General features: G+C 41.2%; 1 protein-coding gene across 3 annotated transcripts; it reads right to left on the bottom strand.

Moving 5' to 3' along the window:
• Positions 1–1,000: 1,000 nt before the first annotated feature.
• LOC102451935 (butyrophilin subfamily 2 member A2-like) lies at positions 1,001–27,650 on the bottom strand. Of its 3 annotated transcripts, none has more exons than XM_075914247.1 (13): positions 27,559–27,650; positions 26,660–26,706; positions 26,065–26,139; positions 22,035–22,313; positions 19,378–19,476; positions 18,266–18,292; positions 17,165–17,191; positions 14,843–14,869; positions 10,648–10,674; positions 9,089–9,115; positions 7,714–7,734; positions 6,009–6,035; positions 1,001–1,825 (listed from the first exon to the last, which is right to left on the bottom strand). In XM_075914247.1, exons 3-13 carry the CDS (start codon positions 26,135–26,137, stop codon positions 1,302–1,304), a joined length of 1,158 nt encoding a protein of 385 aa, XP_075770362.1. In that variant the 5' UTR covers positions 26,138–26,139; positions 26,660–26,706; positions 27,559–27,650; the 3' UTR covers positions 1,001–1,301. The 3 variants fall into 3 exon arrangements, with proteins under 3 accessions (XP_075770362.1, XP_075770361.1, XP_006135189.2); XM_075914246.1 differs by having other exon boundaries at positions 26,065–26,237; positions 27,559–27,648; XM_006135127.4 differs by lacking the exon at positions 26,660–26,706 and having other exon boundaries at positions 27,559–27,642.
• Between the last annotated feature and the right edge of the window lie 13 nt (positions 27,651–27,663).

The following is a 27,663-nucleotide window of genomic DNA, read 5'->3' as shown; positions in this document are numbered from 1 at the left end:
GAATTAAGATTCGCAACTTCAGCTATATCAATTGAATAGTTGAAGTCAAAATAGCTTAATTCAGCTCTTGGTACTGTCTACACATCAGGAAGTCAAAGGGTTACAGATGTCAGAGTAAAAAGTCTGCCATCTCGAAATAATGTTTTAAAACAATGGCTTGTTGTGTAGAAGTGTACTTCCTAATAATGGAGCAGTGTAGACATAGCCTTGAGGGCCCCCACCTTCTGCATTTGGAGGGCCAGAGTGCGGAACAGCCCTGACAGGGTGCCAGATAGGACTCCCTGGTGCTCAGGAGTTGAACATTCCAAACTATACCTCTATAAGTGAAGCTGCCTTTTCCTTTCTGAAGAACTGGTCTGCTGGTTTACAAAAAGGCAGAACTCTGGCAGGGGTAGAACCACTGTTGTGAAGACTATGTTCAGTTTCAAATGTCTTTAGGAGTCCTGAGCAAATTCTGCACAGTAGGTTTGATTGTTTTTTTAAATTATTATTATTATTATTGTATTATTTGTATTGTTTTTCCTACTAGTGAATGTAATGTTAGTATTTCTCACTTCTCCAATGTATTCACTATTCAAAGTCCTGTTCTGAATAATTGTGGCAAAACAATTCTTGGCTGGTAGACTGAACTATTCAGTAAGAGTATCTGAAATTTGAATCTGAGGTGTGTTAGTTACAATTGTTCGAATGCATAAGAATTCTACCTTGAATGGGGCTCCAGGCCAGCAAACCATCCCTATTCAGCAAAACATAAGGGTCCTCTAAAGTCTGTTACTGAAGCAAAGGCTTAAACTTTGCTGCAGAGGAATGGACTTTGGTGCATTGTGCCTAGATTATCATATTACTCGGCATCAGGTTTCTGGTGTAAACACTTGGATTTGTTCATTCATAATTTGGTTTTTACAAATATTCTGTCGTCTTTGCTTATACTTTTTTATTTCTACTATTGTAACTGATAGCAAATTAGTTCACTAGATACCTGATAAAAGTGAACACAAAATGGACAAAGACACAACTCTACTTTATTATTTGTTTGCAAGTACATACATTCTGTAAAAAGTGTTGATCCATTGGAACAACCCTGGTTTTTATTCAGTTCACTTCACTTTGTCTAGGTCAGGACCTCAGGGCCATCTTCAAATATGTCAAAACTGTATAATTCCCCCTTTCTCTCATCTCTTTCTCTCCAGTTCTATAATGATGAATTAAAACCTCTCCTTTCCTTGTTTTTGTTCAGATGTTCACCATCTCCTCAAATGCAGTAAGCTTTAAAGTATCAACTTTTGATTCAGTTCTTGATTTCAGAGGGAAGTTAAGGGGCTGGAAACATTGACAGGACGGACACCCAGGTATTGCTTATCACCGCCAGGATTGAAGAATGGGTACAGCTTCCCCTGAAACTCTTGACAAATGGACTCAATAGGGTATGACAGCTCAACATTATAGAATGTAACCATATCCTCTTCCCAATCCAGAAAAATCCCAACCACTGGGCATTTATCATCATCAGAGGCGATTTCGACACTTTTCCCATGACAATTGTATCGACCCCCTGAAAACTGCAAACTCCAATGTCCCCCCTCAGGAGGATTCTCAAACTTCTCTTTTTTCATTTTGTCCCTCATAGCCTGAGTCAGCACCCCCAGCTCCCAGTATGGTCTGTCCCCCACCTCCACCTCCCAGTATTGTTTCCTTTCTGAAAATCCTTCATTTGCGATCACTATGACTTCACTGCTGACTTTGCTCTCTGTTTTGGAAACAACTCTATTTTTATCCAGGAGTGAGAGATTGGGGTGTTTACAGTCAGAATCCAGAGTGATGTTAACTGGAGGGAGGAATAAAAATGTTTATTTCATCAGTAACCAGAGACTCCTTAACTCTAACTAATTAAATAAATATCAAAGCAGGTAAAAAAAGCAAAGATACTAGAAAAAGAGAAATAAAATATTAAATATTTCAGCAACAAACACTGTAACCAATCAGAAAAAATAACAGAAAAAGTAATATATGTAACAGCAAGGACACATAGCCCTGGTCTATACTACAGAGTTATTTCAAAATAACTCCCTTTATTTTGAAATAAAAAGCTGAGCATTCACACTACTAAGCCCATTATTTCAAAATAAAGGGCTGATTATTTTGAAATAACAACTCCTGTTTTCCACAAGGAATAATGCTTATTTTGAAATAGTTACTTTGAAACAGTGATAGTGTGGATGCGCAGCTGCTGCTATTTCAAAATGCCTGCTCACCAAAGTTATTCAGAGTAATTACTCCCCAGTGCTTCCTGGGAGTCTAAGTCAAGGTAGTGCATCAACATTAAGGGAGCCTTCTTCAGACTAATTTCAAGGCTTCCCTGTAGTGTGGACACACTATCTTGAAATAGTTGTTTCGGGAGTTATTATTTTGAAATAATTTCCTAGTGTAGAAATGCCCATGCAGTCCTGCCAAGTTATAACCTGAATTAATGTTCCTGTCCCATAGTAAAAACCACAGGAAAAGAGTGAGGAAATCTCTGATCTCATAATACCAGTCATAATGGATCTGTCTAGCCCGGTATCATGTCTTCTGGCAGTGATACTGGGCTAGATGTTTCAAAAAGGAACGAATGAAACAGGGCACTTTGGAGTGCTGTCTGAAAACTGGAGATGTACAATTACCAAGAGCATGTGGTTGCATCCTTCACCATCCTGGCTAATAGCCATTGACAGACCTATCTTCCATTAAATTATCTAGATTTTTTTTAACCCTGTTACAGTTTTGGCATACACAGTATCCCTGGCAATGAGTTTCATAGGTTGACTGTGCATTGTGTGAAGAAATACTTCCTTTTGTTTCTTTTCAATCTGTTGCCTATTAATGTCATTGGATGACCCTGATTCTTGTGTTATGTGAAGTAGTAAATACAATTTCCCAATTTTACAAAATCAAAATTGCATATCCCCACTGCATGGAAGCCTCAAAATTAGTCTGAGGTAGGTTCTATTAATGTGGATGAACTACCTCAACTTAGAGCCCCAGGAAGCACTGGGGAGTAATTAATTTGAATTACTCTGGAGAGTAGTTATTTCAAAACAGTGAGACCAGAGTGTCCACACAAATGTTATTTTGAACTAACTGTTTTGAAATTAGCTTTATTCCCCGAGGAAAGCAGGAGTACAGATTTCAGAATAAGTGGTCTGTTGATTCAAAATGATAGGCTTGGTAGTATGATATCATTATCTGCTGGCTACTTGGTCCCAGAGACTTAAGATCAAAGGCCCATAGAGTATGAAGGAAAGTTATGGAGGTGCTAGTTCTGAATTAAGGTTGCTATGAATTTATAATTGCAAGAAAATACCTGTGCTTTTTGAATGACTGATCATCAATCAAAGACTGAGGCTGTCAGTAAGCTTATTAGCCTGCGGTATTCTGAAATAGCTACCTCACATCTTTTGAACATGTCTACTATTTCAAAATATAGAGGACGTGCTATTTCAGCATCCCTGTAAATCTCATTCCATGAGAAATAAGGGATATCTCAAAATAGTGATTTATTTTAAAATCTGACGCTGCGTGGATGCGCCACATTTCTAAATAGCCTATTTTGAAAAGGAAACAAAATAAGATACACAATTTGCATGGTGCAAATTGCTTATCTTATTTTGAGCTAAGGGTGCAGTATAGACATACCCTTAAAAAGAGGTGTGTGATAACATGTGGCTTTGAGCAATTACAGCTGTTTATAGAGTCTGCTTTCTCTTTAAAGTGCAGATGCTGGTTTATTCAGGGGCTCTGACTTGCTGGGCATGGCAAGTGTAGGCAGGGAGCTGTGAAGCCTCTAAAATCTCTGTTCAGGACAGAGACATGGGTCTCTGTACAAGCATGGTGTTAAGAAGCTTATAGAAGGTGTCTATAAGGGACAATGCAGAGGGCATACAAGTACAGAAGCCCTGAACTGTGACATAAGATATCTAGAGACAATGGCTTCCAAGAAAATGAATAAAATAAATAAGCAATGTTAATATGGGATGATTAATTGTGATTGGTCCTGCTTAGGGCAGGGGACTGGACTCAATGGTCTTGTGAGGTCTCTTCCAGCTCTCGGATTCTATGATTCTATAATTCTATGAACTATTCTATAATTCTATGAACAAGTCACACTATGGCTTGTTGAAGAGAATAGATGCATGTTTGGATCCCCCATTTTAGAGGAAAGCACAACCTGTACTGGGCTTTGAAATGTGGCTTCAGTCTCTCCTTTTTAAAGCTGTTCCATGTTTTATAAATAATTAACAAGTAATTGGGTGAGGGACTTTAACTTGGGACTCCTAGATCTTAATTACTAGGCTCTAGCTACTCCCACTCTCCTTCTCTGGCCCATTAACTATCCATTGTCCTCATGTATGACTATGGATTACCAGTGTGAAGAAGGTTCTTAGTGTCCAGTGCCCCTGCTATTACACGTGTAATTAACTTTATTGATATCCATGGATCAGGCGAGTAATGGGAACAGCAGGAGTAATGTGTTAGCACCCATTACATTCAAGAGAAGTTGCATGGCTAAATCAATTTTTCCTGCAGAATCTTTTGAAATTTCTCCATTCCTTTAGAACACTATGGCTTTTCTTGTAGGCTACGTCTACACTGGCCCCTTCTTCGGAATAGCCATGCTAATTTAGAATTTTGGAATAGGGAAATGCGCGGGGGATTTAAATATCCCCCGCGGGATTTAAATAAACATGGCTGCTGCTTTTTTTCCGGCTGCTGCTGCTTTTTGGGGAAAAGCCGGAAAAGAGCATCCAGACTTGAAAGTAGGAATAAGAGATCCTCTGGAATAGGATCCTTTATTTCGGAGGATTGCGCCAGTCTGGATGCTCTTTTCTGGCTTTTCCCCAAGCCGGAAAAAAAGCGGCGGCCATGTTTATTTAAATCCCGCGGAGGATATTTAAATCCCCCGCGCATTTCCCTATTCCAAAGTTCTAAATTAGCATGGCTATTCCGAAGAAGGGGCCAGTGTAGGCACAGCGTACGTCTACACCAGTGTTTCCCAAACAGTGCTCTGCAGAACCCTGGGGTTCCACAAAGTGAAAGTGGCCAAATAAAATTGGGAAACACTGGTCTACACAGCCAGCAGTTATTTCAAAATAATGTTGAAATACTGTCAAGGTGGAGGACTTCTTACTCTGACTCCTGTAACCCTCATTGTAGGAGGAGTAAAGAAGTCAAAGAAAGAGTGCCCTATTTCAAAATAAGTGCTGTGTAAAAGCTCCCAATTTCAAAATAAGCTATGCAATTGAAAGTTAATTAATAAGTTAATTAACATATTTCGAGTTAATTACGTAGCTGAAGTTGACATATTTTGTTTCATGTTTCCCTGCCATCCCCACAATGGAAGCTGATGGGAGCAAGTGCTTTTGGAGGCTTTCTTTACTCCTCACAGGAGTGGTAGTACTAGCACCAATGGGGGCACCCTCCTAGTTCAATTTAGCAGGTCTTAACTAGACCCGCTAAACCGAACTTTGGAAGATTGATCACAGCAGCGTCAGTCTTCCGCTGAGTGAAGACATGGCATAAGAGAGGCACCAGGCTTTTCTCCTTTAGCCATTTGGTGACTCTAGTCCCCCTTTCCTTTGTTTCTGTCAAAATGCCTGAACATGTACATGTTTTTCAGACTGAAATGAAACATTTTGACTTTTTCAATACAATTGAAATTCTTCAGCTAACTCAATATCAATTTGTCAATCATTTCAGTAGATTGGAAACTACATTTTACTGCATGTCCAAAAGTTATTTTCAGACACAGTCACCAATTCTTTTATCAACAAATATTGTTCCTTTCTTCTGCAGCGAGGTGGCTAATCAAATCCCAGTCACATTGCCTTTCAGGGCTGTTGAGCAGACACATTTTTAGGGGGGTGTGGGGGGGTTTACTTCTCCTTTCAGATCTCAGGACACCTTAAATATTTAATCAAATATTAAACTTCAGAAAATAACTTGGATATAATTCCAGATAAAAGGCGAATTACCTGCATTGCTACGAGCCCTCCTGAAGTCTACAACAAAATAAAGAGAATTCAGAATTTCATATATAGCATATATCTTATTTTAAATTCAAATAATAAGAACATAAGAACGGCCATAATGGGTCAGACCAAAGGGCCTTCTAGCCCAGTATCCTGTCTTCTGATAGTGGCCAATGCCAGGTACCCCAGAGGGAGTGATCACAACAGATAATACTCACATGATCCCTCCCCGTCACTCACCTCCAGGGAAACAGAAGCTAGGGATACCATTCCTACCCATCCTGTTTTTTAGTTATTGATGTACCTAACCTCCATGAATCTATCTAGCTCTTTTTTGAACCCTGTTAAAGTTCTAGCCTTCACCACATCCTCTGGCAAGGAGTTCCACTAGTTGACTATGCGCTGAGTGAAGAAAAATTTCCTTTTGTTTGTTTTAAACCTGCAGCCTCTTAATTTCATTTGTTGACCCCTAGTACTTTTATTGTGGGAATAAGTAAATAACTTTTCCTTATTCACTTTTTCCATATCAGTCATGGTTTTATAGACTTCTATAATATCCCCACTTAGTCTTCTCTTTTCTAAGCTGAAAAGTCCAAGTCTTTTAAATCTCTCTTCATATGGGACTCATTTCAAACCCCTAATCATTGTTGTTGCCCTTTTCTGAACCTTTTCCAATGCCAATATATCTTTTTTGAGATAAGGCGACCACATCTGAATGCAGTATTCAATATGTAGGCGTACAATGGTTTTATACAGAGGTAATACGATATTTTCTGTTGCACTCTTGATACCTTTTTAAATGATTCCAAACATTCTATTTGCTTTTTTCTCTACAGCTGTATACTGAGTGGATGTTTTCAGAGAACTATCCACAATGACTCCAAGCTCTCTCTCTTGAGTACTTTTTGGCAAATTAGTCCCCATGGGTATGTCTACACTACCACCCTAGTTCGAAATAGGGTGGTTAATTTAGGCAACTGAAGTTGCAAATGAAGCCCAGAATTTAAATATCCCGGGCTTCATTTGCAACTTCGGTTGCCTACATTAACCACCCTATTTCGAACTAGGGTGGTAGTGTAGACATATCCCCTCATATATAGTTGGGATTATTTTTCCAATATGCATTAGTTTCCATTTATCCACATTAAATTTCATTTGCCATTTTGTTGCCCAATTGCTTACTTTGGTGAGATCTTTTTTAATCTCTTCACAGTCTGCTTTGGTCTTAACTATCTTGAGCAGTTTGGTATCATCTGCAAATTTTGCCACTTCACTGTTTACCCCTTTCTCTAGATCATCCATAAATAAGTTGAATAGGATGAGTCCCTTGGGGAACCCCACTAGTTACCTTTCTCTACTCAGAAAACATACCATTTATTCCTACCCTTTGTTTCCTGTCTTTTAACAAGTTATCAATCCATGAAAGGACCTTCTCTCTTATCCCATGACAGCTTATTTTACTTAAGAGTTGTTGGTGAGAGATTTTGTCAAAGGCTTTCTGGAAATCTAAGTACACTCTATCCATTGGATTCCCCTTGTCCACATGTTTGTTGACCCCCTCAAAGAACTCTAGGTGAAATACTTCCAGATTAGTAACGCATGATTTCCCTTTACAGAAACCATGTTGACTTTCCCCCAACAAATTATATTCATCCATGCAGCAGATGACTAGACAAAGTGTAATATTAATCATGGCCTTTCAACTCACCCAGCTCAGCCATGGCTTTTTCTGAAATAGAAAAAGATTACTATATTATACATGTGCATTATTCCTCTGTTAATTCTGTATTGTAGGAAATCTGTCCCCCTTACACAGCTCTGTAAGGATCAGTTTCTAAGAACCCAAACCTGCAAAAATCTAAATCCATGCTTCAATATAGTTGCTGTGAGTTATTCCATAGTGTTAAATACAAATTTCATCATCTGTCTAAATCTTTGCAGGGTTGGATCTTACGGTAAGTCTACACTTGCACCCTAGTTCTGACTAAGGATGCAAATGCAGGCTTTCAAAATTGCTAATGAAGCGGGGATTTAAATATCCCACGCTTCATTAGCAATATCTCACCGGTGCGCTAGTTTGAATCACAGCTGATTAGAACCGGGACATGCGTGCTGGGACACATTAGTTTGAACCAAACTTCTTAGTTCGAACTAACGTTACTGAGGAGGGGTTTGGTTTGAACTAATGAGTCCCGGCGCACACTTCCCAGTTCGAATCAGCTGTGATTTGAACTAGAGCGCTGGCGAGGTCTTGCTAATGAAGCACGGGATATTTAAATCCCCGCTTCATTAGCAATTTTGAATGCCTGCATTTGCATCCCTAGTCCAAACTAGGGTGCAAGTGTAGACATACCCTATATGTTTGTCTTTTTGCCATATGAGCTGCAATAGGACCTCTACTATATTATGTTCAGTATCTTCTTCATACAACCTAAACTATGCACAAAAATGTAGCTAAATTTTTAAATTCATGCTGCATTTAAACAATGGGAGATTACCTAAGTGAAAATAATGTATAAGAGAGTGAGAGTCAGATTTGTAATTGTATTAAACACTGCAGCTAGATAGAAGGATTGGATTTTGAAAAAGAGGTTAGATGTCTAATTCCCATTGGTTTCAATGAGAGTGAGGCTCCTAGCAGCATTTTCAGAAGTGCCTACGTACCTATCTCATCTTTACAGAGTAAATATGTATTTTTAAATCTAATCCTGGATTTGTTTGGATTTGACATACTGATTTACATACTTTAAAATTCAGAATTTTTGACATAGTGTATTTTTAACTGTATTTCCTCACTTATGGAAAAAGAGCTAAAAGCTATATGGATTTGAGAAAAGGTTTCTGGACTATGTTAAGCTCTGGTGGTCAGACAAGAAAAGCACAATGATCCCTTCTGGCCTTGGAATCTAAGACTACAGAGAAGGAAAACAGGGGGGAAAAAAATGACGAACAAGGGAGCTAGCTATCCCCTAAGTGGCCAGATGGCTAGGATGAATTTATTACCAGGACGATGTTAAAGATTAGAGTTGGTTGAAGATGCTAAAGACTAGAGCTAATTGAAACTATTCCAGTGAAATACTCACTATACTTTTCTTCTATTTCCTGAATTTCTGCAAGAAAACAAAATTAAATTTTAACCAAAAAAGAAGTCAGACTGTGAACCTAAGTAAACAGAAAATTTTAATATAACAGACATACATTGCGGAGGTGAGTTTGTGGGAGTGCAGAATGCATTCATCTATGAGTAGAAACCAACATTTGACAGATATTTGTCTCTCTCAAACGCTTGCTCTAGTTCTGTACTTACATCGGTTTGCAGAATACATAGATTCAGCTAACATAGGTATAAACCGCAGTTATAGGCAGAAAACCCTAGCATATGGAGTTATATGCTGTGCTGCTTTTTTCAGACACTCCCTTTTTGATATGTGCACTAAGTGCAATTTATCTGGTAAGTGATTCCCTTCTATTGGTGCTAAGTGTTTGAGTTATTATTTGGCTCTTGAGGACTAGAAAATGATATCTTCAGATTACATTTTCTTATTTATTGTGGGTCTCAGCTAGAGGTGGTGAAAATAGTCAGAACAATTGTGTAGATTTTCATTTTTCAAAACATAAAATGTAAATGATTTTTGTTGGAAATCATAATTGATCTCATCAGGATTTTTTGAAATGCTCCCCTGTCACCCCCAAAAAATTGTGATTAACATTTTCATCAGTATTTTCTGCTTTTTTTTTTATAAAAAGCAAAGCATTCTAAAATTTTTATCTATCTCTCTGATCATCATTTGTGTATACAGGGGCGGCCCGTGGATGCAGGCAAGCTCAGCAGTTGCCTAGGGTGCCGCGTTAAACGCGGTGCCCAATGATGATGTCATGCCATTGAGGGCTATGGAAGTAGGGGCGTCGATCACGCATTCTGCCTACGATGCCAGTTGCCAGCAGCTCTCCTCGAGCTGCTCCTGTGTGTATAATAACCTTATTTTCTTAGTTTTCACTGTTGTGCTATGTCTACACTGCGAGTTTTTGCAGCAGAAAATATGCTAATGAGGAACTCATTAGCATGAGTCTTGATATCATTAGCATTTTTCTGCCATTTCTTTTTGTACAAAGGTTTTTTGCTCAAAAAGAAGCAGAGTTTTGCAAAACCCCTGTTTTGTGCAAGATCCTTATGCCGCTCCGGGCATAAAAACGGGGGTTTTGCACAAAATGGAAGTGGCTACACTGCTTCTTTTTGCACAAAAACCCCTTCTATAAAAAGAAACAGCAGAAAATATGCTAATGATATCATGACTCATGGTAATGAGTCTTTCATTAGCATATTTTGTGATGCAAAAACTCGCAGTATAGACAAAGCCTTGGTGTAGCTGTTTTGGTCAGAGGCAAAGTGGTGAGGTAATATCTTTTATTAGATCAACTTCTGTTGACGAATCAAGCTTTTGAGCTTACACAGAGTCCAAAAAAAGATAGTTACACCAGTTCAAAAGAAGCCTCCATGCCCAAGATGGAAAGAAATCTCTCTAATTTTAGTAATAGAAATGTAGCCGTGTTAGCTGGTGTAGTGAAGCAAAATGCAGGACTATGTAGCACTTTAAAGACTAACAAGATGGTTTAAATATGCAATGGTAAGAGATGGAATTACCTCTTTGAGCTTTTTCCTTCTGATCCTCTGCAAAATAAAAGGAAGAGGTTACTGAAGAGTAACAAGACAGAGGTTATATTAGACCTCAAACTCAGAGATATGACAGTGGAAACATTTTGACAGAGGTTTGCAAATATGCCTATGGAATGTGGATGCCTAATTCTCATTAAAATTAAATCAGGCATCCAAACACCACAGGCTGATTGAAAATTTCAGCCTTCAGATTCAGAGTGATATACAGGCCTTTAAGCATTTTACATCATCTTTGAGCTGTCAATTTCCCCATCTTTCTGTAACATTTGCAAGCAATACATCCGTTGGGGGGAGGGGAATGGGGAGGGAAAGGGGGGAATGCAAGCTTTTGCAGAGAAAAATGAAATACATTTTTCCTTAGAAATAGTGCCCTGACAGTTCTCACTATTTGCTAATGATTCCTCTAGCTACACTGACACAGTCCTCACATTCTTTATTCCAGCCAGACACACACATCATACTCAAAAGAGCTCAGATCTAGGCCTCTTTTGGTTTATTTTCCAAGTCCATCAGAACTGAATTCGTCTAGGTCAAAAGAAGCCAGTAGAACTGCTGAAAACTATCGGGGGAAGCTGCAGTTCCTGAAAAATTGGATTTCAGCCTTTTCTGTGCCTTCTCCCACTGTGTCCTCACTCCAATTATTGGCAACTAGGGCTGGGTGGAAATCCTGTGAGAATTTTCAAGATTTTAAAAACTTTCACATTCTGTTGGAGTGAAAGCCTAAGCCTGTTGAGATTTCACACACACACACACACACACACACACACACATAAACTCACTCTATGGTAGCCAACGGCCTAGCTGTTAGGGCCCTCTAATAGGATGCAACAAATACAGTGTCCAGTCTGTGTTCTGCCTATTTCATGCCAGATGAGTTCTCTAACCACCAGGCTACTGACCATGGGATTTCTCTGGGGTTTCCTCCAGAAATTGCATGTTGGATTTGAGGAACCTCTCAACTAAAACTTTGTCAAAACTGACACAGTTCAATGAAAAGTTTTGCTTTTAATGAATCAGCATTTTTCAATTAAAAAACACTTCACTGGAAAACTCCCAACCAACCAGTTCTGTTAACAAAGGACATGAAGGGCTGAGAAGATGGTCAGAACTGGAACCCAAGCAATTAACGATCTGGAGCCTTCTGTTTGCTACAGAGCCAGCTGTTCCCTTGATGAACCTCCAAGTTAGAGGGCACCCCAGACTCAGGCAAGGATTTAGTTTCCAATTTTAACAATTTGGGGGAGAGCTAAATGATGTTGGGGAAGAAGTGGTGCATAGATAAGGCTTTTTGACTGTGGGCCTGGGGTTGTTCAGAGGCTGAGCAAAGGTGAGTACGCTAATATCCATCTAGCATTGTTCTACTGCCCTGCTGCACAGACCTGTTCCTGAACCCAGTATGGAGCTTGGTTTCTAATGGGATGGCCATTTTGTGTAGTCACACATCATTTCTTTTTTATATAATTAATGTCAGTGGAGATTTCTCAATGGAACTTTTACCTCTACATCTTTTAAGTCAGTGATGGGAAACTTCAGGCCCAGCGGCCAGATGTGGCCCTCAGCTTGCCTAGATCCGGCCCTCAATACTCAGGGCCCCCCAGTCAGTGGAGAACACATGTTGGTGCTCCAGTCGCCCCATTGACCCACTGTGGGGCTGGAGGACACAAAATCTATTAGACTGGGCCCCCCGAGGCTCTCTGGTATGAGAGAGAAATGTGGGGAGTGTCTTTCACCTTCTTAGTTGGGTGCCACAGGGAGGGTTTTGTTTTTGTTTTTTGCTTCTCACTTGTGTGCCATCCCCAACTAATTTTTCTGTGGCCCCCAACCCAAAACAGTTTCACCAACCCTGTTTTAAGTGGTTTTGAAAAAACTTACCTCTAATATATATGGGACCCAAGTGACACAGGCAGGTTTGTTCGGCTTTAAATCATTATACATCTCCTGGGGTATGTCTACAGAGCAACATTATTTCAAAATAACAGGTGTTATTTCAAAATAACATAGTTTGCTTCTATACACTGGGAAGTTATTTCAATAAATAATGTCAAAATACTGTCAAGCTGGAGGGCTTCTTACTCTGACTACTGTAACCCTTAGGCTGTGTCTACATTGGCACCCTTTTCCGGAAAAGGGATGCTAATGAGACACTTTGGAATTGCAAATGCCGCGGGGATTTAAATTTTCCCCGCGGCATTTGCATGAACATGGCTGCCGCTTTTTTACGGCTCGGGGCTTTGCCAGAAAAAAGCGCCAGTCTAGACGGGGATCTTTCGGAAAATAAAGCCTTTTCCGGAAGATCCCTTATTCCTGATTTTAAGAGGAATAAGGGATCTTCCGGAAAAGGCTTTATTTTCTGAAAGATCCCCATCTAAACTGGCGCTTTTTTCTGGCAAAGCCCCAAGCCGGAAAAAAGCGGCAGCCATGTTCATGCAAATGCCGCGGGGAAAATTTAAATCCCCGCGGCATTTGCAATTCCGAAGTGTCTCATTAGCATCCCTTTTCCGGAAAAGGGTGCCAATGTAGACACAGCCCTTTATTGTACAAGGAGTAAGGGAATTTCTGGGGAAGAGTGCTCTATTTCGGAATAAGTGCTGTGTAGATGCTCCCAATTTCAAAATAAACTACACAACTGCAATAGCTCAACTTGCGTTGTTTATGTTTAGTTAAGCCCTGATACGTAGACACACTCCTAGGCTAGGTCTACACTGTAGGCTTTTTGCGCAAGAACACTTGCATAAAACCTTGCCAGTTGTCTACACTGCATATGGGTTCTTGCACAAGTAAATTTACAGTACAGCGTCAGAAAACAGGGCTTCTTCTGGAAAGGTTACTCCTCTCCTAATGAGAAATAAGCCTTCTTGCACAAGAGCTCTTCCACAAGAAGGCAATGTACACAGGCAACATGATTTTCTTGCGCAAGATGCTAAAATGGCCATCAGAGCTTTCTTGTGCAAGAGAGCATCCACACTGCCATGGACACTCTTGCACAAAAGCACATCTCTTCCACAAAAGCACATGGCAGTGTGGACGTGCTCTTGTGGAACACCTTTTGCACAAGAACTCTTGTGCAAAACAGTTCTTGTACAGGAAGCCTGCAGTGTAGACGTAACCCTATAGTTTAAACGGGAAGGTAGCTGAGCTGGGTGAGAGTAGGATTCAACATTTCAAATGCTATCACCAAGCATAAGAAATTCAAATTCAGCTGGCATTTTGTGGGAAGGATTTCACTGGGATTGTGAAAAGACACTTTTTAAAGAGTTAGATGTCCAATTCCCATTGAAATGGTAGACATGAGAAGATTAAAAAATGCCTACAGTCCAATGGAAATTAGGAGCCTAAATATCTTTGGGGATCTGAGCTTGAGCAATTTAGCACAGATCTCAAGAGAAGCCAGTGGGGCTTTTGCTCCTAATTAACCTTGGATTAATTTTTGAAAATCCCTGACTGGGTGCCCTACTCCCTTTGGGTCTGTTGAAAAAACCCTAGAATGTAACAACTGTCTCACTCTTAACTGGAGCCTCTGTATATTGATGTTATAATATTTGGTCTTGGACATGTTGACTACTGCTGGCAAAGCATACACCTACCTAGTAGAGTAAATAATTATTCAGCACTTGTGAGGCCACATCTGGACTATTGTATCCAATTTTGAGGATCCCACTACAAAAAGGATGTGGATGCATTGGAGGGGGTCCAACAGAGGCCAACTAAAATGATTAGGGGGCTGGAGCATATGACTGATGAGGAGAGGCTGGGGGATTTGGGTTTGTTTAGTTTGCAGAAGAGAAGAGTGAGGGTGGATTTGATAGCAGCCTTCAACTTCCTGAAGGGAGGTTCCAAAGAGGATGGAAAAAGGCTGTTCTCAGTAGTGACGGATGCAGAACAAGGAGCAATGGTCTCAAATTAGAGTGGGGGAGGCCTTGGTTGGATATTAGGAAAAACTATTTCCCTAGAAGAGTGGTGAAGCACTGGGATGGGTTCCCTAAGGAGGGGGTGTAATCTCCATCCCTAGAGTTTTTTAAGACCCAGCTGGACAAAGCCCTGGCTGGGATGATCGAGTTGGGGTTGGTCCTGCTTTGGGCAGGGGGCTGGACTCAATGACTCCTGATGTCTCTTCCAGCCCTAGGATTTCTATTATTCTAATGAAGCTAAAATACATTCTTACCCTCTTCTTTTTTGAGCCTCAATATTTCTGAAAGAAAAAATATATCTTAGTATTACAGCAGGAAAACATTTTCATATTATTTAGTTCGGAGGCTTTTATCAGATGCCTCCAATATTTCTATTTAAAACGGTGTAAATTAAATGTTAGGAATATTTTATTTACACCTAGATGGGCACTATTTGAATTTAATGCTAGAGGTCAGATTTTCAGTGGGTGTATATCTATATAGCTCCATTATTAGAGTAAATTGACATAACTTCACAATGGAGCTGCACCATTTTGGACCTTTTGAGGATCTGGTATCTTAAGGCAGAAGTGGGGAACCTGTAGCCCCTGGCTTGCTTAGATCTGACCTTTGAGGCTTGGGACTCCCTCCCAAGCATTAGAGAGCCTGTACAGGCACTCTACACACCCCTTCTCCCCCCCCACACAGACACTGTTACACCGTGGGGCTGGAGCACACACATTTTACCTTTCTAACAATCAAAACCCTTTGTCCATATCCCTGATTTGATGATAATTCAGCACTGACAATGATCCCAACTTTTGGGACTTGGACTAATATTTTTTTCCAATCCATGTAACATCCAGCAATTGGTATTTTGAAAATCTAGCAGATATCGACAGTAGGTAGAAAATATATACATAAAAACCAGACACAGATCTCAGAGCTGGTCTCATGCCAGCAGGTCATATGTGCAAACAGTTGACAAAAACTAGGGATCTTGTTCAATTTGATCATGTTTAAAATCTTTGCCCATGTTTAAAACTTATTCAAAACTTCAGAGATGGACAGCACTACGCGGTCAGACATATATCACACCTAATCAAGCTTTCTAAAAAGCTTTGCTTAATGAGTTTTCAAATATAAACAGAACAGCATGACTTGAGTGGATCTAACTCAAACACTGTATCATCATAATTGTCAACAATCATGGGCTCAATGCCCGTTGGTGTCCAAAGCCTCCTTCACTATTTTCTTCCATCTTTCCTTGTCCAGTGAGGAGTGGCTTAGTTTCTGTAGACTAGCTCCACACCAATCTACTATATCATCTACCCATTCTCTGTGAGGTCTGCCTCTCCCATTCAGACAATCCATTATGCTGAATACCAAGGTCTTAACTTTTTCCTTGTTGTTCATTCTGCAGATATGCCCGAATAGCTGTAACTTCCCTTGTATAGCTTTCTGCAGTAGGTTCTCTTTTGGCTGTACTTTCCTATATAATTCCTCATTGATGACCTTTTGCATCCATCTTATTCTCAGGATCTTTCTACGACAACTCCTCTTGAATGCCAATATACTTCTCTTTGAATCTTTCATTATCACCCATGTCTCACATCCATACAACATGCTGCTAAATACACGCGTTTTCGAGACGCTCAGCTTCGTTCCCAAGTTAATTGCTTTACTTTTCCAGATCTTATCCATCACCTTCAAACTCACTCTTGCTTTCGCTATTCTAGTTGCTATTTCCTTTTTACAGTCTAGATTATGTCTAGATCATACATCATGTTGCTTCCGAAATATGTGAACTTCTCTACATTCTCTAGTTCAATCCCAACTACACTGATCTTCCTTCCTATTTATCTCCAAATACCAGTCTTCATTTTATTGATATTCATAATTAGTCCATACCACTTCCCTTCCTCATTTAGTGCCTGCACTGTTCTCACTAGCTTCTCTTCATCTTCCTCAATGGTAAGTATATCATCCACAAACCTCAAGTTGTTAATTCTCATCCTGTGCAATGATATCCCTTCTACTTCTTCCTTGATCATGCTCATCACTCCCTTTAGGTGCATGATTGCCAAATACCAATTGTAGACAGAGGACTTTCATAAATTGCCAGTTCTTCATTTGAAATATCTGGCATCTATTTTCACATAGAGTGGAACCTCAATTTTACAGTCACCAATCTTGTGAATTATTAATTATACAAACCATTTTTCCCAATTAAGAAAAAAAACACAACAAATGTGATATCAGTGAGGAACATGTTGATATTCCTTTATGTCTTGGTGCTGTAATTGCACAGGAAATTGCTTTGAATGGCGAGACAGTCAAGCAGAAAGCACTGATGTACCCCACACTGCAACTTATGCACTGGTTGGACTGTCATTTTGACATGTTCCATTTTATAGACACCTCAATCCCCAATTAAGTTGTAAAACAGATATTCTGTTTTATGAGCTATGCTCAGAAAAATCTGGACTGATTGATGAGTAAATTAAAATTTGCATTTGTCAGATACTATGGTTCACTAGATCTGATAGACGTACAGGAATATTATCAAAAGGATACGTATAGTATTTTATAGTTACCGTCTTCGATGCATTTCTTGTCATTTACTGCATACAAAAAGAAATATATTACAAATCTCAAAGATAATTATCAGTGAATTAATAGCTAGTTTCAAAAATATATAAATATTACATTCAAATTACATTAAAAGAAAGCAAGAGCAATCTTAATCCAGCCTCCTTTTTCCATATGACATACAAGGAAAGGTTTAAAGAAAGGCACGTGTTTAGACTAGGTAAGAGAAGCTAATGGAGATTAACAGTCTTTAAAAGATTGTTATAAGGAGAATAGTGATCAATTGCTGTCTGTGTCCATTAACATAGATCAGAAAGCAATCATCTTGTAGGTCTAGGCTAGATATTAGGAATTATTTTCTAATTCTCACAATAGTTCAACACTGACTCAGGCCGTTGCCTAGGGCGCCGCATTAAACGGGGCGTCCAATGACAATGTCATGCCATTGAGGGCTGAAGAGGCATGGGCACCAATTGCTCATTCCACCTGGAGTGTGGCAGCGCCAGTCACAGGTTACTCCTGTGGTGCCAGCTGCCATTTCTATGCATTATATATTGTCTTTGAAATCATTTATAATTTCTGAAAAAATTGTTTAATTAAAAAAAGGGTTTGATAGAAAACCTTTGACCAACCTACCATGGACAACTTCTTGCTTGAGAGCATGTCCCATGAACATCTTTCTTCCCTTTCAGAGTAGCACAAACTCCCGCACCCATGAAATATTAAGTAATACCCTTGTCACAACCTCGGTATCAATTTCTATGGAAAGTACGATTAGGGAGATATTTCATGTATTTGTATCTGTCTTTTAATACAGTTTAGCAGCTAGGAACAAGGAGGAGAGCCAACTAGTCTGTTCTCTGTGGACCATTAACAACGGCCCTGCAACTATTATCAGAACCCAGTTTTGGAACTGCTTCTTGCAGGTATTTTAGAACAAATGTTAAATTTTCAGAGCCCACCACTGCAAAGTGAGAGTATCAATTGGATAAAAAAATTTTAAAAGGAAATTCAGCCCCAGGATTTATACTGTTCAAGTAACCAGTAGCGCTTAATATTTACATAATAAATGGAGATAGGTAAATAATATATTTATTGAGACTTACCAGCAAGAGCAGTTGTCTCATTATTTTCTGAAAAAGCAAATAAATAAATAAATAAAAAGATTATTTTTTCTTCCTTTTAAAGGAGAATATTTAACTTCACAGTATAACTTGGTATGCTGCACAGGTGTCATGTTTGAAAGCACAGGACTGGAAATGTGGGATTTCTCAAGTGATCATCACATAAGTCAGATATGATCTACATGAATCATTAAAACTAGTGCTCAAAAATCATGGCAACTCAGAAATTAAACCTATCACACTGAGATAAAAGACACCATATCTAGATGCAGACCAGTGGTGAATGTGGTAGGTATTTAATAAGCTAGCTGAAATCAGTGTTCCCACTCAGCCCATTTCCTAGTGCACAAAACTGTGCTCAGTGTCAATAGATGTGAAGAAAGGTTGGAGTTTACAATATAGTAACAAGTAATATCTCATTTGTAGTTGTTTCATCTTTTTCTACAGATTGCATGACATCTGTGTGACAAGAGGCTGCCTGTAACTCTCTGTTCTTGTGTATTATCATTGTCTAAATCTAATTAAAAAAAACACAGCATGGTGGTCAAAGTCATCTTGTGCTATCCTCTTCTCTTGAGAAGTCTCCCAGAAAAACTCGGCTGTGTCGAAGGAACATGTCAGCTCTTCCAAAAAAGTCAGAAAAGCAGACACATTTTTTCAGCATCCCTGTAAACCTCATTTTATGAGGAAGAAGGGATGTGCCAAAAAAAGGGGGGGTTTCTGACATTTGGCCCAGTGTAGATAGGCCAAATGTTGGAAAAGTCACTTCCGGAAAAAGAAGTAGAAAAAGATACATAAATTGTGGTTTGCAATTTGCTTATCTTTTTCTGATAAAAACCCACGTAGTCTAGACACAGCCTCATGGTATAGGGAGCCCGGGCACCTCACTCGCACTTTGTGAATCCCATTGATTAGCCAAGTACCTGAAAGTCCATTGTGAATCTAGCTCAAACTGCCTCATTGTGCAATTTTGGATGGTATGCATGAGGTATAGGTGGTACACAGGAATGAGCCACAACTTCAATCCAAGCTCTTTCATATCACACTGTTTAGACTCTAGCATTTGCTGAAATAATACAAGTAGGAAAACTTACTTTTCAGCTTGTAAATGGCAGCGGTAACCAGGGCTATGCTAATCAGCAGTATCACGATGAAGGCAGCCATCCATGGGGAGGTGGCAGGAAAGAAAACATCTGCAAAGCAGATCACAGTGTCCATTAATCTCTTGAGTCATTCATCTTTCTTTTCAGAAATGACAACACTAAATTAAATGTTCAAAAGCTGCAGCAGAGATCTTAATTCCCACTAGGACATACTGGGGAACTGTCTTCTGCACAAAGGGGTAGAATTGCATTGTAAGACTATTCAGCTCTCAGTGATGTTGTGGATAGTTGCTATAGGCCCTTACCCTGCCACCCTGAGAGTAAGAAACACAAACATCAGTGTATTATTTGTGTGGATTCATGCATTGCATAGAAACAGAGGTTGCCTTAAGGAAGATTTCCAGTAGCATCCTGAGAAAGGTTGTAAACACTCAAGATGGAATCTTCAAAAACAGGTCAGCATTGACCGACACTGTTACTGCTAAAACTCCCATTAATCTGAATGGGAAGGGAGTTCTTAGTGCTGTGTTACTCTTGAAAACCCCAACTTCAAGGTCTTAATCATCAACCTTGGAAGCTAATGAAAGTGTTTCCATTGACTTCTATGTGAATTGCATTGGGTCTCTGGGATGAGATTTTCAAATGTGTCTGAGGAATTTTGGAGCACTGCTTCTTTGGAAAGCCCATACTGCATTCCTAATTCCATTAAGAGAGACTATGCTGAGGGTCATAAGAGAGACCAAGAGAGAGATTAGACTGTTCTCTCTAGAACATTCTCACACCCACATGAATTTCCTAGACACCAACATCAGCTTCAACAACTACAGACAACTACCAACAAGAAACACATGGATCACAACACCTACCTTGACAGATTCACTAAACACACCAAATCTGCTCTGTACAGTCACGTGTTCAGATAACACAAAAGATGTTCTGAGGTAAACACCATAACACACTTAAATCTGCCTTCACCAAATAATGACACTCAACTAGAGAAGTAGATCACTTCCTGGAACAGGCCACTCAGATATCATGAGAGAACCCAGTTCAATATGGGGAAAAAAACCCAAAACCATTTTTACTGCACCTTTCATCACCTACTCATCCACACTGGAACCACTAAGGGATATCTTTAAATAGTTACAACCCATGCTTATTGGAGACATCATCTTGAACTAAATCCTTCCTGAATCATCACTTCATGCCTTTAAACAACTCCTCCCTCCCCCAGCCTCACCAAGCTCATTATCAGAAGGTTCCACACGTCTCAGGGCACCAACATAAAGTAGCACAAGCTCCCCATGCAGACGAGGATACCAATTCAAAGATCACCGGACCCTGCCAGAATGACAGATATCACCACTTCGATGATGACCCATGGGTCCTACATATGCCTCTGTGGTGTACCTTACCCAGAGCATTAAAAGCCTCAATAACCACTATGTTGGTGAAAAAATGACAGTTGCCATGTTCCCAAATGAATTCACTCAGAAAAATCATAAAGGACGAGGATATTTTTCATAAGATGATGACTCCATATCTGACCTCTCAGGGAAACCTTTACAACACCCACAAAAAACAAGCCTGGGAACTGAAATTCATAACTTTGCTAAACCTAAATCCTGGTCTCAGTAAAGACTCTGGATTTATGGCTTATCACAACTATCTGTAAGCCATTAATCCTCCTTCACCCTATAATTTTGGAGGTGCTTACTGCCTTCTTCACTTTGTATCATCTCTTGCAACATGTGTTAACTTCTTATACTAAACAATCTGTTCCACACTATATTCGTCTGAAACCTTCTGAGTATCTTGCAAGAGTGCTGTATGAACTCCATATCCTGTCTTTTTACCAACAAAATCTGGCCCCATAAGTTATTACCTCATCCACTTTACTTCAGAAAGAGATAGAGAGATGGCATTCTCCATCAGTCTGCTAAATAGTGAAATTGAGAAAAAGATACTGCTGCCAACTGGTGGAATTCATTTCTACCAAGCAACTCCATATGTAGGAAGGGTATGTCTACACTTGCTCCCTAGTTTGAACAGGGATGCTAATGTAGGCAACCGAAATTGCTAATGAGGCAGGGATTTAAATATCCCGTGCTTCATTAGCATGAACTCGCCGGCGCGTTACTCTGATCAACAGCTGTTTCAAAATTGAAAGTGGATGCTGGGATGCGTTAGTTTGAACCAAATCCTTTGGTTCAAACTAACGTTACTCCTCATTTTTTGAGGAGCAATGTTAGTTTGAACCAAGGAGTTTGGTTCGAATTAACGCGTCCTGGCATGCACTTTAACTTTTCAAACAGCTGTTGATTGGAGTAATGCGCTGGCGAGATCATGCTAATGAAGCGCGGGACATTTAAATCCCCACTTCATTAGCAATTTCGGTCGCCTACATTTGCATCCCTAGTTCAAACTAGGGAGCAAGTGTAGATGTACCTTTACAGAATTTCACTTTTACCTGTCGATATCTGTGAAAGGTGGTTCTGTGTAAAGAAGACCAGGAAAAGATCCAAGAAGATGATTTCTGGGGGAGTTGGGAACTGTTGAATCTAAAAGACCTGGAATCATTTTAAGACAACATGTTTTGGTTTGAGTTTTTTACCCCCGGTGAGACACAGATTCAAGTTCTCATTTACCTGCAATTACAACTGTAGATGTGGCTGAGTTCTTTCTCACATTATCAATTACATTGCAGGAGATGGAGTTGTCTGATCCTGATTTCAGAATGATAGAACTTCTGGCATCATTCAAATCTGTGTCAGCATCTGAGCTATGTGAGTTTCCAGTGAGATTGTGTCCTTTACCATCAGTCCACAACACTTGCACATTGGAAACACTCTGCTCAGAAGAGCATACAACTTTGATTCCATTGTCCTCATAATTCTCCAGGATGATCAAAGGTTCTCTGCTGTTACCTATAAGGGAAAGAGACACATAATTTGTAATGGGTCCACACACTCACCATGGTTTGTCTAGGTGTGAAAAATATTCCACCCTAGATTCTATTGTGGGCCGTTTGGACTAGCATCCTCTCCTTTAAGTTTGGTTAGTGAAATTAGCTAGACCTGAAAATGGAGACTAGTTCTCCAATGTCTGCACAAAATTGGTTGCACTGTATTTGAAATAAAGGCTATTGAATACTAGTTAAATGACAATTAATGTATTGCATTTCTCTGAATCACTCTAGCTCAGTGGTTTCACTTGTAGAAAATTATTGATGCCCAAGACCCAATGTAATTTGACTAGAGCAGGCTTTCTCAACCAGTGGTTTGAGTACCCTCAGGGGTACTCAAGAGAAGTCTGGGGGGTACATCAAAACAATTGAAATTTGGAGAAAACTGAATTTTTGTTTTAAGTTTTACAATGTTTTATTATTTTTGTAGTTTTTATGCCCAAAAATGTTATCCTCCACCCAGCTACGATTAAGTTGTTTAAATAAATGTGTTGCAATGGTAGAAACAAATTGTGTGTCTAAAAACTGTAGGTACAGGCAGTCCCCGGGTTACGTACTAGATAGGGACTGTAGGTTTGTTCTTAAGTTGAATCTGTATGTAAGTCGGAACTGGTGTCCAGCTTCAGCCGCTGCTGAAACTGACCAGCGGCTGACTACAGGAAGCCCGAGGCAGAGTTGCTCTGCCCCGGGATTCCTGGAATCAGCCTCTGATCAGTTTCAACAGGCTGAATCTGGACGCCAGTTCCAACTTACATACAGATTCAACTTAAGAACCCCAGGCCTCCCCAAGTCAGCTGCTGCTGAAACTGATCAGCGGCTGATTCCAGGAAGCCCGGGGCAGAGCAACTCTGCCTCGGGCTTCCTGCAGTCAGCGCTGGTCAGTTTCAGCAGAGGCTGACTTGGGGACGCCTGGGGCAGAGCAGCTGGGGTGCTGCTGGGTTGCTCCAGTAGAGCCGCTCCTCGGCGCTACTGGACCAACCCAGCAGCACCCCAGCTGCTCTGCCCCAGGCGTCCCCAAGTCAGCCTCTGCTGAAACTGACCAGCAGCGGCTGAATCAGGACGCCTGGGGCAGAGCAGTTGGGGTGCTGCCGGGTTGGTGCAGTAGCTCACAGAGCGGCGCTGCGGAACCAACCAGCAGCGCCCCAGCTGCTCTACCACAGGCATCCGGAGAAAAGCCTGGTCTGCTGGGGGGGGGGCGTACTAGCTGCGCCCCCCCCCCCCCCAGCAGACCAGGGAGACGTGGGCGGCAGACCGAGACGCACCGCGGTACCTCCGCCCGGGTCCTCCATGGCTTTGCTCCGCATCTCCCTGGTCTTTTGGGGGGGGGGGGGGCGCAGCTTATGTCAGATCCGCAGTTACGAACGGGGTTTGCTCCGTGTCTCCCTGGTCTGCTGGAGACCAGCAGACCAGGGAGATGTGGAGCAAAGCCGCGGAGCACGCAGGCAGCGGACAGCCCAGACGCGCCGCGGTTGTCCCGCGGCCGGCGTCCTCAGAGGCTTTGCTCCCCGTCTCCCTGGTCTGCTGGCCTCCAGCAGACCAGGGAGATGCGGAGCAAACCCCATTCGTAACTGTGGATCCGACATAAGTCGGATCCGCGTAACTCGGGGACTGCCTGTACTTACATTTTTTAAAAGGGGGTATTTATGATTTTTTTTTAAAAAGGGTTTTTTTTATAAAAAAAAAAGCTGAGAAACAGTGGACTAGAGTATGGGCTCTGGGATGGGAATGAGGGTGGGAGCTTTGAGGTGTAGGAGGGGGCTCCAGCTTTGGGAGATGTCAGGGCTAGGGTAAGAAGGACTTACTTTGAACAGCTCCTAATCCGCAGTGCAGCAGAGGTGCTTAGGCAGCTTCCTGTCTCTCCTGGTACCGCACACCATTCTGTGCCCAGAAGCAGCCAGCAGCAGCTTCCCAGCCAATGGGAGCATGGAGCTAGTGCTCAGAGCAGGGACACTGCACTCTCTCCCCCACCTAGGAGCCAGGCCTGCTGCCAGCCACTTCTGGGGTGCAGCATAGTCTGGGGGGCCAGGACAGGCAGTTAGCTGCCTTATCCCCCCCATTTGTCACCTGATCACCCTGCAGCAATGAGACCCAGTGCCCAACATTCCACCCCCCAGTGCTGGGTCACGACTCGTAGTTTGAGCCCCCTTGCTCTAGCCCAAAAAGATTTGTTACTAGAGCTGGATAGGCAAGAGTTTTACCATCCTGTGAACATTTTTAGGAGCCTGACTTTTTTCTCTCTCTCCTGGAATTGGGGAAAAATAAAATTTTCGGGAAAAAATTAAATGTTTCATTTTGATGATTTTCAAATGTTTTATTTCAGTTTCATGCAATGTTGTTATAGCCCTTTTGATCCTTCATAATAGCGATTCAAGGTAGATAAGGTAATACCTTTGATTGGATCAACTTTTCCTGGTGAAAGAGAAAAGCTTTTGAGGTAACACCAAGCTCTTCTTCAGGTCAGGGAAAAGTAATGAGGGTGACTACTTCTTTTGCCAAGAGAGACCTGAAAAAGAACTCTGGGTAACCTAAAAAACTTGGCTTTTTCACAAGGAGAAGTTAGTTCAATGAAAGATAATACCTCACCCACCTTGCCTTGACCAGTTTGAGTTTCAATAAATATCTTCTTTACAACAACATTTCATCAAAAAAAATCCCAAACAGTCTACTTGTTACTATCTTTTCAACTTTCCATATATGACAGTGTCCTTGAAAACTAGAGTACATCTTTTCTTTAAACGTGGCCCTGAAAACAAAGTTAATGGCTTGCATGAGAGAGACAGACAGACAGAGAAAGGTAAGAGAAAGATGGCATGTGGCTTTCTAATTGCTAGCTGAAGAGAAAATATAAAAGTAAATCCAGGATATTGAAATCGTTTTTTCTCTTAAGTGGCTCCTTCTAGCCAGATGGGTTCCATCTCATATAGTTCTTTCTGTTCCTTGAAAGGGAGAGGCTCAAAGGGCTCAGACATTCAAGAGGAGCATTGTAACCATTCGATCTGCAGCATACCACGTGAAAGGGCTGTCTAGCAGACAAAGAGAATTAAACTCACTACAGTATGAACTGAGCCACAATGTTAACAGCTCTGCTCCTTCTGTGAGCTTCCAAAGAAGAGGAGGCAGTGGGGAACTTTATGAAGTTCTTAACTTCTACCTTAGTCTAACAGTAAAAAAATTCAATGACATTAACAAACTATTTCCTTAAATATAAGTCAGGATTTCCATTGTTACATTGCATAGCAGAGTAACATTTCAAAAGTGAGATTAGATAAAAACCATAAAATACTCTTACGGAAGGTTGCAAGGTTGCACTATTTCTTAGAATTCAGGATCATAGCACAGAAGAACCCACAAAACAGAGAGAGACAAAGCAGGTTGCTCCCTGAGGCAGAGTCCTAACTCACCCCAACTTGCTCTAGGCTGTCTCTTTCCAGACTGCCTGCTGATAGACTTAGAGCACACACTTCTACTGCCTGTAACCAGGGCCAAGAAAAAAATTCTAAAACTCAAAGTCATAGCTTGTAATTTCAACCTGTGTTCAATACACCCCTACCCCTGAACATGAAAGATTAGCGATCAGCTATGTCTCCTAACAGGATGGCAATGAACGGTAATGGAAAGGGAGATACAAATACAGATATGCTCACAACTTCTAAAATTAGCATATGAGTACAAACTGTTGCTGGGCATATCAATAATAAGCACCATGAATTTACCTGCAGCAGACTGGAGGGCCAGCGCTAGCAACAGCACGTGAATGGCTGTAGTCCAGGGACCTGAGAAACCCATTGCTGTGAAACGGAAAAGCAGATTCAGAAGACCCGGATATGAACACAACAAAAAGCAGCAGCTGGCAGTTCAATAACCAGGAACATGGATCCCAGGGCACCTGGAAAGGGAAGCACAAGAGGGCTCTGCGTTTGGAGACATCACATATAAAACACATGAAAAGGAGGGATGTCACAGGGTTGTCACAGACTGGTTTAAAAATGGCAGCCCAAGCCCCAGTCTTGGATCTGGCTCCCAGCCCCTCTCTACCCTGGCAACTGTTGCTGGAGGTGCTCACCTTTCATTCTCCATTCACACCTCATTCATTTCAACAGGACATTCAAGGAAAGGGGAGAGATCTACTCCTAGGAAAAGACATTTTTTCTTTACCTTAACTATTCCTAAAATCTATAACACTGACCCAGATCTGCTGTTATGACCAGTGCAAGAGCATTTCAGACCTTTTGTCTTCTGAGCTTTTAAATCACACATAGTTCACATTTTCAAGCTTTTTTTCTGCAACCAAGAGCTCTAGAAACTTACTTTTTTATGACAGCTGAGAGCCTCGCATGATCACAGGAGTCCAGGAGCTACAGATTTAAGGAAAACACCAAAATCACAAGAACTGGCACCACTACTAATGGCCTCTGGTGAAAATTCAGGGTTGATCCCTGCATCAGGGAGAGGGAGCAGAAGGAAACACACAGGAAGAAATGAACTGACCATTCATGAGGCAAGATTCAACAGCAGAGCATGCAGCCCTGGGAGGGAGGGACAGCTATTAAAAATGAAAGTCATTCTTGCACTCAGGGAAAGATAAAATGGGAGACTGTGACTAGGAAGCCATGCCTGTCACATGAAAACTATATATTTACAGCATCTGGATTTTTCAGTGACGTCTGGGGGAGTAAGACACCAGAATCCCAGTGAAATTCAATGACAGTAGCATCCCTGGATCACTTGGGCAAATTGCAGCCTTCGTGTCCTGAAGACACTTCTTCATACAGCCAAGCCAGAAAGAAGGCTTGGGACCAGGATTCAGAAGTTGCAAGAAGTGCTCTTGGGCAAGAACCAGCAGCAGCATGAACACAGCAGAGAAACTCAGGCTTAAGAAGCACATGTGTTCATCCCCTGTAACAGACTGATCTCCAGCGATCCTCTGGGCTGGCACGCAAACATTGATACTCAACGCAGGGCAGGCCTAGTTAGCGAGATAGAGAAAGCCAAAGGGAGCAGAGGGCTGAGCCGCTGGGCTAGAAGAAAAGCTGTAAGATTTTCCCCAGGGGAGGGTCTGAAGTGTGTAAATGCCCAAATGGCTCTGCTCCAGAGTGAGGGCTAAAGCAATCCCAGCAGCCACCAGCATGGGGCTGGCCCAGCTCTGAGCAGCACCCCCAACAGAACCAAATAAGACAGCTCTACTTTAAAGAAGCAGAATGTACTACCTGGAGCCCAGAATCCAGTCCCTCTGAGTATCTGGCCGTGCTGGTTGTGGCTGCCTGTAACCTTTGAACCCTGCCAGTGACTGCTTTCAGTAAAGCTAGAGCTGT

The sequence above is a fragment of the Pelodiscus sinensis genome, chromosome 33, assembly GCF_049634645.1.
Source record: "Pelodiscus sinensis isolate JC-2024 chromosome 33, ASM4963464v1, whole genome shotgun sequence".
NCBI lineage: Eukaryota > Metazoa > Chordata > Testudines > Trionychidae > Pelodiscus > Pelodiscus sinensis.
This window is presented reverse-complemented; position numbering and strand designations above follow the sequence as displayed.